The sequence below is a fragment of the Coregonus clupeaformis genome, chromosome 17, assembly GCF_020615455.1.
Source record: "Coregonus clupeaformis isolate EN_2021a chromosome 17, ASM2061545v1, whole genome shotgun sequence".
NCBI classification, from domain to species: Eukaryota; Metazoa; Chordata; class Actinopteri; order Salmoniformes; family Salmonidae; genus Coregonus; species Coregonus clupeaformis.
The window spans coordinates 43779653-43797515 of NC_059208.1; the positions used below are offsets into that span (position 1 = coordinate 43779653).

The window sequence follows — 17863 nt, forward strand, 5'->3', positions numbered from 1 at the left end:
GAGGAGGAATAATGGTCTGGGGCTGTTTTTCATGGTTCGGGCTAGGCCCTTAGTTCCGGTGAAGGGAAATATTAACGCTACAGCATATAATGACATTCTAGACTATTCTGTGCTTCCAACTTTGTGGCAACAGTTTGGGGAAGGCAGTTTCCTGTTTCTGCATGACAATGCCCCCCGAACTTGACTGGCCTGGACAGAGCCCTGACCTCAACCCCATCGGACACCTTTGGGATGAATTGGAACGCTGACTGCGAGCCAGGCCTAGTCACCCAACATTAGTGCCCGACCTCACTAATGCTCTTGTGACTGAATGGAAGCAAGTCCCTGCAGCAATGTTCCAACATCTAGTGGAAAGCCTTCCCAGAAGAGTGGAGGCTTTAATAGCAGCAAAGGGGGGACCAACTCCATATTAATGCCCATTATTTTGAAATTAGATGTTCAATGAGCAGGTGTCCACATACATTTGGTAATGTAGTGTAGTTTAGACTTTAATGTCAATATTTCAGCACAAAGGTGTTTCTCAAGACCAGTCTCAATGAACAATGCACTGTCGCAAACATACAACAAATGGGTAAAAAAGCTGTGTACTGGACATGCAGGATTTTAACAAATGCATTGAAAGTCACAAGGTGATTCATCGTAACCCGGCTCAAAGCCCCCAAAGAGCAAGCAGTAGCACAGTGGCAACATTAAATCAATACAATAATCAATACAATCCCCAATGTTTAATTAACCCTGATTGGAGTGAAGTTTCCCTTAATTACCTGTTGACTCTGTGAGGGTCACGGCGTCGCTTTCCTCCTCGTTTCTAAAGACAGCAATCAGAGAGACTTCGTACTCAGTGATGGGCCTCAGTCCAGTCAGCAGGTGGCTGTTCATGTTACCATTCACTAGCATCTTCACCATGGAGGGAGGGAGGGAGGGAGGGAGGGAGATGGAAGGAGGGGGGATGTAGTGAGAAGTTGAGTCAATGTCAGATATTTCTGCTGCTACCGAATGCACTTATGGACTGGAATTCTACAGTCACCAAAAGGGCTTCAACCTAGCACTGTAGCCCATTCCTGCAGTCAATGACCAAAAGTGCCCTCTGTGGCCTCATGGGTGGAATGTTATTAATCATATTCATAATTTCATAATTTTTTACGACGTAAATTCAGTGTTTCTATGTCAAACAGTTTTGTTATATTTCAGTCTTCTGTGATGTATATAAAGTGTAATATTGGGATGCAAACTCAAAATTGAATAAATGTCAACTCTATATCTGACATGGTGCAGCTGTCTTTTTATTTTAAGCCCATAAACATGTGTGTGAGGTGTATACTTTTGTTTCAAAGCAGATTTGTTTAAGACTACCAAGAATCACTCTGTGTGACCCCGATTTAGCCCACTGCAGTAAAAGGTTAAAACACATAGAAGGTAAGTAACCAATCCATATCTGTATCTAGCATGACTGGCTTTGTGTCAATATTCAATGAGTGCCTGCAAATGTCAATCTTTAAGTGCTCAGGGATGTGATAGAAAGTATGCCAAGCAGTGTGGGAGGTGAGCCAGACACCTTCCAATACAGCATACATAACCTGAGAGAAATCACGTAGCAGAAAATCTGCTAGCAGAGGCAATTCATTTGCAGTCAGAGATTCTTTAGCTGATGTGAGACACTAACTGCACTGACAGACAGACAGAAACACAGACAGACAGAGAACTATCCATCCATTCAACTAACCAACAGACATCAGACACAGACCTCTTTAGTGTCTCCTCCTCTGGTTGGGTTCCAGGTGAGTCTGTAGAGGACCACGTCTTGGGCTGAGTGTTCCCAGGTGACCCTGAAGCTCTCTGTGGAGACTTCACTGCTCCTCAGGTTTAGAGGCTCTGGGACTGTCTCTGGATTAGACACAAAGGGTAAAGAAGCCTCAAAATAATGGAAGGAGAGTTCCACATCACATTGCCATCCCCCATATGAGTGGTCACATTCACAGTCAGCACTCACTTTTAGATACACTTTATCACATGTAAGAAACTGTTCATGACTCAGCGTTTCATCTTAAAATGCAGCTAGATAATTTGGTAGCACTTTCCATTGAAATAGAATGCCCACCCATCACGGAACATTGAATTGACTGGGAATGTCCGTTCTATTAATTATATTTATATGGCACTTTCTACAAGCCACAGCATTTATGGCCTTTTTTGTATAATAAAGGCTGTTGTTGAAAGCCAAGAGCTGCCAATAGCATTGCTTATACGGGTAGAGACAGTCTTACTAGTGGTGAAGCTGTCAGTTAGGGGCTCTGCCTGGCCCTCGTCATAGATAGCAAAGATGGCCACCGTGTACTCCGTCAATGACGTCAGGTTCCTCAGCAACAGGGTGGTGATGCGGCCAACGTCCATCTATGGCCACGGAAGAGAGGTCAGGGTTAACGGTCAGTGTGAGTCCCTCTATGTGACAATAACACATATATACAGTATATATATTTTATTTTATTTATCGCATCTCATAAAGGTGGTATCCTTCCAGTGATGCCTACTTTTCTATACATCAGTCAGCACCAGATTATATATAACACATTATATATTCTATAAGGTTTATATGTTAGCAAGATGCTATTCGTGCAGAAACACAGAACTCTCTTTGTAAAGTTATTTATTTAGGGGGAAAGTCTGCAACATTAACATTAACACGATCTATTCATGGATTTAAAGCCCAGCTACGTTATTGGCCAAGTGCCGTGAGCTCTCACCTCATTGGTCTGCACTCCATCTGTCTTGACGTACATGATGCGGTAGCCATTGGCCTTCTTGGACGTCGCCTCCCAGGTGAGTCTGGCCGAGCTGTGGTCAACGTCGGAGAAGTGCAGGTTCCGCGCCGGGGTCAGGGGTACTGGGAGAAGAGGGGGGCAGAGAACAGGAACACGGGTCAACCCTAATATAGTTATAATTAAACACAATAGCCTGAGTCACCCTCCCGCTGGTGCATGAAGTAAGTGACTCTTTTTGTTTGAGAGTTCCTCTCTGAGGAACAAAAGGGCAGAAGAATGGCCTTTTGAGGACAAAGCACATTCTCTGGCAGAGTTAGAATTTAACAAGGAGCTTTAGGTAGGGCTAGAAGTCCTGCTTACAATTACTCCCGTTTTTTCTTGCTGCGGTTCATTCACCTCAATTTAAATGAGGGTCAGCGTTTAACTTTAGACGCAGGGAGCATGAAAAGGATGCAGTGAAGGTGGACTGGGTTCAGTTGGAAAGGAGGGTTTTAAAGTTTGTCAAGGATCTATTCCTACCATACTGCAATGCTGTCATTCTTAAATGTGACAGATCACTCCAAAATCAGCTTGTCTAATGTTTTCAGATGTCCTAGGTGGTCTAGATGAGTTGAGAACACACAATCTGTTATTTAGATCATGTTACATATCTAAATTCCAAATGAATTGGACATACTACCAGCGTTTTAGACAGTGTTTATCTTTCCCATTATTTTGGGGTTGAGACATATAGGCTGGATCTACACCACATCCAATAAAGTTTTATTTTGGAGTGAACTAAAATGTAAATGTAACTATTCCTTTAAGGCACTATCCTTTCCCTTAAAACAGACTAACTACTTTCTGAATTGTTTTCAAGCCTCTGTATATCTACAACACAGGTCGTGACACCGCCCTTATAAATGTTCAAAGAAGGATAATAACACATGAATGAGGCGGTTAGCAAGGTGGTGACTGACAGTTCGTCAATGTCAACACTAAATTGATGTCCCCAAATAGCTCTGAAATGCAGCATTAGCACAAACACCATTGTTTTGGCAGCCTGTTCATTAGGTCTGGTTCTAAAGCTTGCCAGGGCTTGACAGATGCAGACAGAAGTATGCAAATTCACTAGGCCTGATGGCTAACCAAACATCTAAATACCTACAGTAAATATCTCATGCTCAGCCAGTAAATATGCATCCCATCTTCTGATAGCGATTTACAATTATTATGACAGCTTTATCTACTCATGTTTTTACAAGCGCCACAACTGTTTTCTTACTGGTAGCGCAGTGTTGCTGAAATTGTTTTCTGTGTGTGCGTATATATCGGTGTGTCTGCTTATTCATAATGTGTGTGAATCTGTGTGTACACGTGCATGCGTACGAGTGTATGAGGCGGTTACTCACGCGTGGTCTCCTGACTGGTCATAGGGTCACTGGCCTCCTCTACGTACATGGCGTACACGGTCACTGTGTACTCTGTGTCTGGAGTCAGGTTCTCCAGTTCCACTTCATTCACCGTCTCAGCCACTTTCACCTGCACAAACATTCATCAGAGACCTTAGACAACCTTAGACAAGGTGACAGACAGGTACGCAGAGACGTTGGCAAAGGAGCAAGATATATACAGGGGGTTGATAGACAGAATATCAACCATCAAACAAACAAGGGCAAGGCAGCCAGCCAGAAGTGATACATGAGGGTGTGAATAAAGTGACTTTTCTTGCCTTTTCCAGAATGAACCATACTGCCTCAGGATTCCATTAGTTTTAGGCTATTCTAGCTAGACGCTGCAGATTTTAACAAAAAAAAAACAGATATGCACTTAAAACCTGTCTCGATCAATCGACAACAGCCAATGTAACTTTAAGTGAAAAAAGATACAAGCGCAAAAACCTAAAGCATCACTTTGAGAAAAATAAAGCGAGAAAAGCCCTATACGGTCTTGTGTTGTGCCCCAACAGGCTGAGCAAGCGAAACTGTGAACCTGAACTGATTACTGTGCCTGGAGGGAGTGTTATTTTTTAATGAGCACTAACAGGATGGGTGGAATTTGAGGGGTGGAGGACTTTGCCCTCAATTTCTCTCTCCCTCTCTCTCTCCCTCTCCCCACGCCCCCTTTCACTGTACTAGTTAGAGTGTATTTAAATATTTCCTTGCTTTGAGTCTAAATGCCCTCCCTACTTCTTTACTTTCCTCTGTATTTAAATTTAGCCACTCCATTTCTTAAATCCTCTTCTCTCTCTCTCCCTCTCCATCTGTGCTTTGGATTATATTTATTCTTTACTTTTCTTTCTGACAGTCTTTTCTCCTTCTCTCTGTCTTTATTTTACCATCTCATTCCTCTTCTCTCTCATTCTCTCATCCTCCTTTCTCTATCCTCTCCATCCTCCCTTCTCTCTCTTTTTTCTCTCACCTCCTTCTCGTCGGCGGCGTCTCCCTCGGTCAGCGGGGCATAGAGGATCATGTAGCCAGAAGCCCCCTCTGCGACCCTCCAGCGGGCTCTCATGCTATTGTGGGTGATGTCAAACAGCTCCAGGTTGTTCACCATGGGCAGGGCCACTGCAACACACAAGGGTTATACAGGGGTCACATCATAGAATTACTAGAACAGCCATCAACATTCAAGTCAACATTCAGGATTACAATTCTATATCAGTCATATTGAGCGTACCAATGAGGGTGCAGTCAAATTGCTGAGGTCAGAGGGGCTTTGCCCGTTCTAGTAATTTTATTTATATGGGTCACACAGAGGTCACACACAATTCACACAGGGTTCAGACTAGGACATGACTTAGACCAGTAGACCAGGTTTAGCAAAACCCTCCTTATGGAGAGCTCAAATCAAATCAAATCAAATTGGATTCATCACATGCTTTGTAAACAACAGGTGCAGACTAACAGTGAAATGCTTACCTACTGCATATGCAGGTTTTTGCTCCAGCCCTGCTCTGTCTAAGACAGTTGATTCTACTCTAATCAAGGTCCTGACGTGCAGCTGCTTGGTAGAATCAGGGGTTAGCGGTAGGAAGTAGGTTAGGACAGTTACCGTAGCAGTCCATTTCCCCTCTTCATATCACAGAAGCAGCAGGTCCAGGTGCTTGGAGTGCCGGTAGGGAGTGATTGTTCACAGGTGGGAGTGATTACCTAGCTGAGAAGCTGATTGGAAGTAGCCTCCTGACCCGGCAGGGTTTTCCCATTTGTGTCTGAATCATTTTCCTTAGGTTGGCATGCCTTTTTGTTTTTCCTTTTGTAGACTATTATCTTCGTCACCATTTGAACCTAATAACTTGCTTGGGCTGGCCGACTACCGATTCCCAACTGAGCTCTCCCTGGACCCTGGTGAGTAGGCTATGCTGTCTCCACTAGGGACAAAGACATACAACACCCTGTTCGCTTACCTCGACTCCGAGAGGTTACAGACTTGTTAGCATGTCCTAGCTGTCCTTGATTGGCCAAAGTTTATATACACTCTTAGAAAAAAAGGTGCTATCTAGAACCTAAAATGGTTCATCATTTTTGGTTCCAGGTAAAACCCTTTTGGGTTCCATGAAGAACCCTTTCCACAGAGGGTTCTACATGGAACCCAAAACCGTTCTACATGGAGCCAAAAATGGTTATCCTATGGGGACAGCCGAAGAACCCTTTTGGAACCCTTTTTTCTAAGTGTGTAGGTTTGCTAACCAGTATCGTAACATACTATGAGGAGAAGCAAAAGTCAAATTGTAAACAATTAGGTATAATTCACAATTCACACAGCAAAGCAATCTCCATTCCTGTTAACCTGTTTGACCAAGAGTGGCCATAGCCCCTCCCTTAAATTACATGTCTATAGAAATACATAAATGGTCGGCCTAAACGCAATAGGGGCTACTTAAGCGCTCCAAAAGTGAGAGCACTTACAGCATTACTGGATGTTTGGATGTCGTAAATTGTCTTCCTTCCCCCTCCATCTGTATGTCAGTCTTGACAGCGGTAGGTTACTCACCATCCCCATTAACTTTGAGACAAGGTCAATTGTGTACTTAGTATTCACAGATATCCAAAGGGGGATTTCATTGCCATTCATCAACTTCTAGCCCCCACTAAATTAGATGAGATTCAGTTTTGTAACTAGACTTACATGTGGTGGCACTGCCTCGGAGAGCCTCGCTAGCTGAGCTGGCGTAAATGGCGAACACGGCCACCTGGTACTCAGTCAGGGAGAGGAGGTAGTTGAGCACCACCGTGTCCACTGTGCCCTGCACCACCTTCTCCTCAGGCTGGCCCCCGCTGGCAGGGTAGAACACCACCCGGTATTTCTCCACCGTTCCCGGGGCGTGGGTCCACGACACCCGGAAACTCCTGGCCGTCACCTCCGAGGTCACCAGGTCTCTGGGAGCGGCCATGGTGACTTCTGGGCCTGTGTCGCCTGAGAGAATGTAGCGTGGGAGAAGAAAGAGAGAAAGGATGGTAGGATGTAGGGTGGCAGAGGAAAGTGAAAGGGTTAGAAGATGTAGGGTGGCAGAGGAAAGAAAGGATGAGAGGATGGATTTGTTTGCTTTCCGGTGGATTTGTCCAAAATGACTGAAGTGTCACTATTTAAACACTGTCTGTTCGTACAAAGGAACACTATATGACTAAATGTCTATACAATCCAATGCATTTAACCCGGGTATTCAAAAATAGTATTTGAAATAAGTATTTTACAAATAACCATTCAAATACTCAAATAGAAGTACTGTACTTGTTTTGGTCTGTGTATTTGAAAATACTAAAATACACAAACTGATTTTAAATAACAGATACTCAAATACACATGTATTTGAATCCAGGTCTGGATTTAACATTCTCAATTCTCTTTTCTGAATATACTACTGTACTTGAATCTGTCTCACCTTTGATGGCCTTGTCGAGCTGTTCGACCCGGTCGCAGACGGTCCTGGTCAGACCCTCCACGATGGAGCTCATGACGCTGAAGTCGGCCACGTTGTAGACGTGCGTCTCCTCTGGAGGCGACCCGATGGCCTTCAGCTCTTTCTCATCGGCGTTCTTCACACCTTTACAGAGAGAGAGGGGAGAAAGAGAGAGAGAGAGAGAGAGAGAGAGAGAGAGAGAGAGAGAGAGAGAGAGAGAGAGAGAGAGAGAGAGCGAGAGAGAGAGAGAGAGAGCGAGAGATGTAAACATGTTTCCCATGCCAATAAAGCCCTTTGAATTGAATTGAGAGAGAAAGAGAGAGAGAGAGATGAGTAGAATGAGACATCTCTAGATGACATATCACCACACTGAGCAGGTGTCAGAACAGGTGGCTTCACATTCAAACCAGACTGTATAAATGTTATAGGTGAAAAAATGTCCTCCGTCCGTCAAAAGTGTATCTGCATTCAATCTGTTTAACTACAGTAGTATATGAGCATTTAGAGAAAACTAAGATGAGGCTTTGTCTCGTACCAATGGCAAACAGCTCTATTCCCGCCTCTCTCAGACTCCGCGCTGGGGGTTGGACATCATCTTGAGACTTCCCATCTGTGATCAGGATACCAATTTTGGGAACACCGGCCCTGGATCCGGACTCGGGTTTGTAACTGTTCTCAAGGATGTACGTCAATGCAAGACCTAGAGAGAAAAAGATCAGCATACTGTCTAACTCCTGCATACACAGGGGTTATTGAGGACTGTCACATACAGTATTAGCATATTTGTTGGGTTATTGGGTTGCCTGGCTAAATGTCTAAGATATGGTCAAAATGTAATGGAAAACGGATTGTCAATCAGGTTATCTAATACAATGTGGTAGAATAACATTATGAGCGTAATTTGTGCCGTGTGGGTAATGTGTATTATGTGGAGATCAGTAGTATTACAGAGTACAGAGGAAGAAAGGATTCCTTTCCAGTACCCGTCAGTGTGTTCCCTCCTTTGTAGGGCAGGTTCTTCACAGCGTCGATGACTGCTTCTTTGGTGGTGAAAGTGTTCAGGTGCCACTCAATCCTGGGGTCACCACTGTACTGGGCCAGACCTGTGCAAAGGGAATCAACACTCAGGGTAGCTTCTCTCAACACACAATCACACGCTGTTATTGTACTGATGAGCAGCTAATAATTTATTACCCAGATGAAACACAACAACACAGAACGACAGTATCTGTGACTCGAGTGGGTGGAATAGAAAGGCTATGGCCATCACCATATGGCTAATTGGCTATCACCATCTAATCATGAGCGCTTTAGCAATGCTGCTTTCACATGCTTATAATTATAATGATGATGACAATGATAGGGAAACAACATCACCAATGAGGATGATAAAGAAACCAGTAAAATGGCTGACAGATTGTTTCCTCACCTATCCGGGTCTTGTCAAACTCCACATGGAAGGCGCTAACCAGATTCTCCAGGAACATGCGAACCAGACGGAAGTTTATCCGACCGATACTCCATGATCCGTCCACCAGGATCACAATATCCGCTATGGCCGGGGTCTTACACATGAACTGCTCTGTAAGGGAAAGACATACAGACCAGATATGTTTATACCAACATACTAATGACAAAGCATTAAAACATTAGCCTAGATAAAACACAAGAATATACAACACACCACTGCTGTAGCATAATGGGGAAAGTAAGGTCACTGAAGAGAGTAACTCAAATACTGGTAAACTGAATCAAACATCAAACAATTACAATGTTATCATGATAAAAAAATATATATATATATATATATATATATATATATATATATATATATTATTTGAAGTGCAGCTTAGGTCCAAAGCATTTGTTTATTCAGTTCAATCCATCTTTCCACAAAATTCCCTGATGGACAATTTAGTTAATAATTCATGCAAAATAATGCTAGTGCTTATGAATACACCAGTCAATGAAGAGAAAATATGTCTTGATTAGGTGACATTTTATTTGAACACTCTATGATCCATAGCTTGTCACATAATAATATATATCATTATGCCTCTTCTCACAATCTGTGCCAATCCATTAAAGTAGAGAGGCCTGTCATTAGACCATAAACAGACATGAGTGAAAGCCATTGAGCCAGAACTCTCTCTCTGTGTGGATTCAGAAGGTTTTTGCAGGATATGCACAAACCTGCATTGAATACTGTATGTCTCTTAAGTTCAGGAAAGAAACTCTGACTTTCACAGTTCAGAAAACTGTCAGACTTTCAGAATCTAAGAAATAATTTTCCCAGAATCAAGATATTTTTTTGTACAGTATATTTCTCCTATACCAATTGTTGTGTGTGAGAATTGTAAAATTGGGTGACCAGCAAAGACACAGATAACTGGAATAGGGCAGCAGTTTATTGTTTAAAAGCAAAATACTGTAAAAGTGATCCAGCATTCCATCACGCTTTATGGTGGATTACAATGATTGATTTCAGATTCTAAATTGGCTGTAGGTGGTGTGTGCCACTTTTCCGATTGAGCATTCAATGCACACAGCTGCAGTGGCACACATATTCCGTCTGAGTTGAGAGGACAGATATCTTCTGGATGCTTTGCTCTACCTCTGGGGAGAGAGGAAATATAGTACAGTACATAAAGGCAATGTAGAGATCATCACTTAAACAATATTACAATCAAAAAGGTGTGGTTTCGGTTATCAAATCCATGCAAAACATACACAAATTAAACAGGTGTACATACTATGTTGGTTGGAAAATATATAATATAATTCAATAACCATCTTATCCCTCAGATGTAGAAAAAATACTTGTTTACGCAATCTAGAGTGGAACTGCATTTTTTAAAGAGTCATTTAATTTGCTATTGACAGAAACAGAGTGGTCTATCACTTCCTACAAGTCTGTACAGTCCTGAAATTTCAGTTTCCAAACCAATCAATATCTCAGCATAATAGACCTTAGTAAAGGAAATAAAACAACATCAAATAACTTTACAGTATGAAGTGCTTTATGTGTGTCAACCTCATAAAATAACCTCCCAAAAGAGCATTCTGTTTTCTGAACATTTAATTGAAGGGCAGGGCAGCATTTTCGAGTGAATGAAAGAGCATTGTCTGAGTGCCTTTAATAGCAGGGCAGCAAACATAGCCAAGTGGATAGATGGTGGGAGAAGGGGAGGGAGAAGTGGGAAGAGAGAGAGAGAGAGAGAGAGAGAGAGAGAGAGAGAGAGAGAGAGAGAGAGAGAGAGAGAGAGAGAGAGAGAGAGAGAGAGAGAGAGAGAGAGAGAGAGAGAGAGAGAGAGAGAGAGAGAGAGAGAGAGAGAGAGAGAGAGAGAGAGAGAGAGAGAGAGAGAGAGAGAGAGAGAGAGAGAGAGAGAGAGAGAGAGAGAGAGAGAGAGAGAGAGAGAGAGAGGAGAGAGAGAGAGAGAGAGAGAGAGAGAGAGAGAGAGAGAGAGAGAGAGAGAGAGAAGTAGAATGAGACATCTCTAGAAGACCTATCACTACACTGAGCAGGTGTCAGAACAGGTGGCTTCACATTCAAACCAGTTTTCCTAAATACACTATATATAAGAAAGTATGTGGACACCCCTTCAAATTAGTGGATTCGGCTATTTCAGCCACACCAGTTCCTGACAGGTGTATAAAATCGAGCACACAGGCATGCAATCTCTATAGACAAACATTGGCAGTAGAATGGCCTTACTGACGAGCTCAGTGACTTTCAACGTGGCACCGTCATAGGATGCCACCTTTCCAAGAGAGGTATAGGAGGACAGAGGGAGGAGAGAGTGGTAAACACTATACAGACAGAGGGATAGGAGAAGGACACTGAAAGGTAGAGGGGATAGTAAGAATGGAGAAAGAGGGAGGGTTGAAAGGGGGAGGGAGATATTATATTAGAACATAGCTATTAGTGGAGGACCTCAGGCGCTTGTGGCTCTGACGGGTCACAGGGTCAACAGTCAAGGCCAAGGCGGGGTCAGGTTTAAGGCGACTGCAGTAACGCCTAGGGGGAGATGGAGCCAAGAATTCCCATTCCTCCATGTCAAAGCTGATCCATGCACCGGTCTCTCATCCACATCCAGATTTATAATGTGTGTAATTTACACACACAGAGGACAGAAGTCACCATCGCTTCAAGCAAAGGGCCTAACATTCCTCTTCAAAAACATGAAAGGGCAAAATAGTTGTGTGCAGCAGCTAGTAGCAGATTCCACACGTGTATGTCCACTAGACAGATAACCTCAAAGGTCTGCTCATTAAACTACAGTATGAACATGGCAGGGTTAAAGTGATTGATTAGTGAAAGCTGTGCATGACAAAAGTGACACGTACGCACACATATACAGTACCAGTCAAAAGTTTGGACACACCTACTCATTCAAGGGTTTTTCTTTATTTTTACTATTTTCTACATTGTAGAATAATAGTGAAGACATCAAAACGATGAAATAACACATATGGAATCATGTAGTAACCAAAAGTGTTAAACAAATCAAAATATAGTTTATATTTTAGGTTCTTCAAAGTAGCCACCCTTTGCCTTGATGACTGCTTTGCAAATTTTTGGCATTCTCTCAACCAGCTTCACCTGGAATGCTTATCCAACAGTCTTGAAGGAGTTCCCACATATGCTGAGCACTTGTTGGCTGCTTTTCCTTCACTCAGCGGTCCAACTCATCCCAAACCATCTCAATTGGGTTGAGGTCGGGTGATTGTGGAGGCCAGGTCATCTGATGCAGCACTCCATCACTCTCCTTCTTGGTCAAATAGCCCTTACACAGCCTGGAGGTGCGTTGGGTCATTGTCCTGTTGAAAAACAAATGATAGTCCCACTAAGCGCAAACCAGATGGGATAGCGTATCGCTGCAGAATGCTGTGCTAGCCATGCTGGTTAAGTGTGCCTTGAATTCTAAATACATCACAGACAGTGTCACCAGCAAAACACCCCCACACCATCACACCTCCTCCTCCATGCTTCACGGGGGGAACCACACATGTGGAGATCATCCGTTCACCTACTCTGCATCTCACAAAGACACGGCGGTTGGAACCAAAGGACAGATTTCCACCGGTCTAATGTCTATTGCTCGTGTTTCTTGGCCCAAGCAAGTCTCTTCTTCTTATTGGTGTCCTTTAGTAGTGTTTTTTTGCAGCAATTCGACCATAAACGCCTGATTCACACAGCCTCCTCTGAACAGTTGATGTTGAGATGTGTCTGTTACTTGAACTCTGCGAAGCATTTATTTGGGCTGCAATTTCTGAGGCTGGTAACTCTAATTAACTTATCTCCTGCAGCAGAGGTAACTCTGGGTCTTCCTTTCCTGTGGCGGTCCTCATGAGAGCTAGTTTCATCATAGCGCTTGATGGTTTTTGCGACTGCACTGCACTGCACTGAAATGTTCTGTATTGACTGACCTTCATGTCTTAAAGTAATGATGGACTGTCGTTTCTCTTTGCTTATTTGAGCTGTTCTTGCCATAATATGGACTTGGTCTTTTACCAAATAGGCCTATCTTCTGTATACCCCACCTACCTTGTCACAACACAACTGATTGTCTCAAACGCATTAGGAAGGAAATAAATTCCACAAATTAACTTTGAACAAGGCACACCTATTTTTTGAAATGCATTCCAGGTGACTACCTCATGAAGCTGGTTGAGAGAATGCCAAGAGTGTGCAAAGCTGTCATCAAGGCAAAGGGTTGCTACTTTGAAGAATCTAAAATATAACATATATTTTGATTTGTTTAACACTTTTTTGGTTACTACATGATTCCATATGTGTTATTTCATAGTTTTGATGTCTTCACTATTATTCTACAATGTAGAAAATAGTAAAAATAAAGAAAAACCCTTGAATGAGTAGGTGTGTCCAAACTTTTGACTGGTACTGTATACACACACATACTTGCTTATTCCTATACAATGAGTGTACAAAACATGTTATTTCCATGACATAGATTGAACAGGTGAATCCAGGTGAAAGCTATGATCCCTTGTTAAATCCACTTAAATCAGTGTAGAGGAAGGGGAGGAGACAGGTTAAAGGAGGACTTTTAAGCCTTAAGACAGTTGAGACATGGATTGTGTATGTGTTCCATTAAGAGGGTGAATGTGCAAGACAAAAGATTTAAGTGCCTTTGAATGGGGTATGGTAGTAGGTGCCAGGCACACCGGTTTGAGTGTGTCAAGAACTGCAACGCTGCTGTCAACAGTTTCATTTACATTTTTGTCATTTAGCAGACACTCTTATCCAGAGCGACTTACAGTTAGTGAGTGCATACATGTTTCTTTTTTTTTTTTTTCATACTGGCCCCCAGTGTGTATTAAGAATGGTCCACCACCCAAAGGACATCCAGCCAACTTGACACAACTGTGGGAAGCATTGGAGTCAACATGGGCCAGCATCCCTGTGGAACGCTTTCGATATCTTGTAGAGTCCATGTCCCGACGAATTTAGGCTGTTCTAAGGGCAAAAGGGGGCGCAACTCAAGATTAGGATGGTGTTCCTAATGTTTTGTACACTCAGTGTAAATAAGCAAGTAAGAAATATAAAATCCTGTCACATATACCATGAATGTATGCAACTACTCCAAACAAACTAGCTCCCTCTGACAATAATAGATGTGATCAGCCAGTGGTCCCTCTGACAATAATAGATGTGATCAGCCAGTGGAGCTCAACACCAGCCCTCCTACCCCAGTGGCAAATCAAACCCTAATCATCTCATAGGGTTGACATTATTCACAGGAGCTGTCTCTGAGGAGCTCTACCATACAGGAGAATAATGAAATCATGCAGACCAAACTACACTGAACATAAATATAAACGCAACATTTAAAATGTAGGTCCCATGTTTCATGAGTTGAAATAAAAGATCCCAGACATTTTCCATACGCACAAGTAGCTTATTTCTCTCAAATGTTGTGCACAAATGTGTTTACATCCCTGTTAGTGAGCATTTCTCCTTTACCAAGATAATCCATATACCTGACAGGTGTGGCATATCAAGAAGCTGATTAAACAGCATGATCATTACACATATGCACTTTGTGCTGGGGACAATAAAAGTGCAGTTTTGTCACGCAACACAGATGTCTCAGATTTTGAATTTAATGTTCATTTCTCTACCATAAGCCACGTCCAACATCGTTTTAGAGAATTTGGCAGTACGTCCAACCAGCCTCACCACCGCAGATCACGCGTTGCATTTTATCGGTGGCAATCTGAATGCACAGAGATACCATGACGAGATCCTGAGGCCCATTGTTGTGCCATTCATCAGCTGCCATCACCTCATGTTTCAACATGATAATGCATGGCCCCATGTCGCAAGGATCTGTACACAATTCCTGGAAGCTGAAAATGTCCCTGTTCTTCCATGGCCTGCATGTCACCCATTGAGCATGTTTGGGATGCTCTGGAGCGGCGTGTACGAAAGCGTGTTCCAGTTCTCGCCAATGTCCACCAACTTCGCACAGTCATTGAAGAGGAGTGGGACAACATTCCACAGGCCACAATCAACAGCCTGATCAACTCTATGCGAAGAAGATGTGTTGCGCTGCATGAGGCAAATGGTGGTCACACCAGATACTGACTGGTTTTCTGATCCACGCCCCTACCTTTTTCTAAAGGTATCTGTGACCAACAGATGCATATCTGTATTCCCAGTCATGTGAAATCCATAGATTAGGGCCTAATTAATTGACTGATTCCTTTATACAACTGTAACTCGGTAAAATCTTTGAAATTGTTGCATGTTGCGTTTATTTTTGTTCAGTATATAAGGAGGAATCTCCATGATTCCCTCCCACAGGCATCTCACGGACTAGACCCAATAATACAAGCCTCAATATAGCGATGCTACTTTTCTCTTAATTCTATGCTAGTATATGGAATATGTGGCTGAAATATGTAAGGCATTAGATATGGGCAGTGCCTTATTAATAGTGATGGGATGGTGTGTGGTTCATACTGGTCCATTGATATCAGATTACGATAGGTCTCTATGGCATTCATAATTCTCTAGGGGATCAAGCTGGATTTTCCCTCATGCATTTCTCTAAACAATGCAGGAATAGGCTAATGTTTTTTGATGGGTAATTTAAAAAGAATCAACTTAAAACTGACGTTGTTGTGACAGAAAAATCTCCTTCTTTAAAACCTTTTGTCCAATAAAATCAAAAATGTGTCTACAGAACGTATGGCCTTCTGTCTGCATATTTTCCATCATACTTTCTCATACCATAAGCTTATTTGTGAAGATGTTAAAGCGTAGAGGCCCTACGGCCCCACTCCCAGTGAGTGATGTGACTACAGCGACTGGGGCAGAATGGAACAGGTAAAGCCTCACCTCTGGGTACTGGCTTCGTGATTGTGAGGCGATGTGGCATATGAAGAAAGGGCCGCGCTGTCGACCGAGCGAGGATGTTACTCGTTTATCTGTCAGCACCATCCGGCAGAGAACAGAACAATGAACAGACAATGTGACAACGTTCAGACGTTGTCGTGGGGACCCGGGGGAAATTACTGTAAGTCAGACGCATCCTTCGAATATTCAAATGCACTTCTGTCGCTAGAAACAATTAACGACAGACTGGAGGAGTTGGGGGATGTGACAGCCACACTGACTCACACACCTGGCAGGTGTGTGTGTGTGCGTGTGACATCTCAGAAAGTGTACTCTCCCTCACTCACTCACTCACTCACTCACCCACAATCAAAACCAATAAAAACAAAGGAAACATCCCATTTTCTTTATAAGAAAACTGGTCCAAGCCTCCAAGGCTAAACACGTCCACCTAATGAATGATGCTGGTCAACAGAGGCCCATTCCACCTGACAATATGGACGTGATCACGTGCCATTTTTTCTCTGGAGGGGGTTAACTAGGTACCTTTAAACTTGTGCCTGCCTACCTGCCTGAGAGCATTCGTCACCTGTCACATTCCTAACCCTTCCATTTCCACTTGGGACTCCAAATTACTCTGTCTGAATGTCAAATTCCATTGATGGAGCTTTTGCTCCACGCTTCATAACTCAGAAAAGCATGCACTTGCATTAATGGAATGCCAGACTCTCTCTCAGTCTAGGCTACAGCACTATTTTGCTCACTTTTAATTTGGCTATATCAACAGTGCATCCGTCTGCGATGAGGCATGCTTTGATGATTCATCGTTCATCGTGATTTGTAGCATGGGGAAATGACATTGCGTTGAGTTGTTTGTTTATTGCTGATTCTGTACATAATGTATGGTGTAAGTTTGCAGTTGTCTGTATATGCATCAGCTAGAGCAGGGATGGGCAACTGGCGGACCGCGGCCCCCCTTTTGTAGGCCCGTAGATCAATAGTAGAATACACATGGTGCAATTTCAAAATGTGGTTGTGCATCAGCAGTTTTTCTCTTGTTATGTCAGTCAAGACAGTCACTCAATTAGCCCATGTCAGCTAACATTATTTTGATTGGATTGTTAGTCTAGCGTCCAGCTATCAACATTTTTAGTAATCATGGTTGAATTACCAACCTGGGGGCCACCATTGATCATCAGATATCATATTAAAAACTGCAAATATTTGTCTCCACCCTATGGCAAAATGTGTAGAATTGCAAGAAATTAGCTGTGAACTCCTTTCACCACAAGCCGACAGACCGAGCCAGCAAAGTGAATTTTTTTTGTATGAAACTGTTATAAAACCTGCTATAACACCATGATATGAATGACATAATGACATAATCTCCCGAGTGGCGCAGTGATCTAAGGCACTGCATCGCAGTGCTAGCTGTGCCACTAGAGATCCTGGTTCGAATCCGGCGCACAATTGGCCCAGCGTCATCCAGGGTAGGGGAGGGAATGGCCGGCAGGGATGTAGCTCAGTTGGTAGAGCATGGTGTTTGCAACGGCAGGGTTGTGGGTTCGATTCCCATGGGGGGCCAGTATGCAAAAATAAGATACGAATAATGTATGCACTCACTAACTGTAAGTCGCTCTGGATAAGAGCGTCTGCTAAATGACTAAAATGTCAATAATGCCTGTCACTCAATAGGAAGCAGTATCCCAAGTGTCCAGCATAAAAGTTTCAAATCTCCATTTGCCCATCAAATTATTTCCATTTCATTACAGTGTTCCTGCGTGTCTTACATGGACAGCATTATGGCTGGATATCAAAGGTACTGTACAGTCTGTTACCAAACTAATTAATTATAGGGAA

General features: G+C 43.0%; 1 protein-coding gene across 4 annotated transcripts in view; it reads right to left on the minus strand.

Moving 5' to 3' along the window:
- The window catches only part of LOC121586492 (collagen alpha-1(XIV) chain), a 110794-nt gene that overhangs the window by 75697 nt on the left and 17234 nt on the right, over nt 1-17863 (minus strand). For all 4 annotated transcript variants that reach the window (XM_041903208.2, XM_041903209.2, XM_041903211.2 and 1 more), the window contains 11 exons: nt 9068-9220; nt 8622-8741; nt 8174-8338; nt 7621-7782; nt 6867-7154; nt 5160-5305; nt 4151-4280; nt 2742-2881; nt 2265-2391; nt 1745-1884; nt 765-897 (listed from right to left, as the gene is read on the minus strand). In XM_041903208.2, the coding sequence (XP_041759142.2) occupies nt 765-897; nt 1745-1884; nt 2265-2391; nt 2742-2881; nt 4151-4280; nt 5160-5305; nt 6867-7154; nt 7621-7782; nt 8174-8338; nt 8622-8741; nt 9068-9220 (1704 nt within the window). The remainder of the gene's footprint in view (nt 1-764; nt 898-1744; nt 1885-2264; nt 2392-2741; nt 2882-4150; nt 4281-5159; nt 5306-6866; nt 7155-7620; nt 7783-8173; nt 8339-8621; nt 8742-9067; nt 9221-17863) is intronic.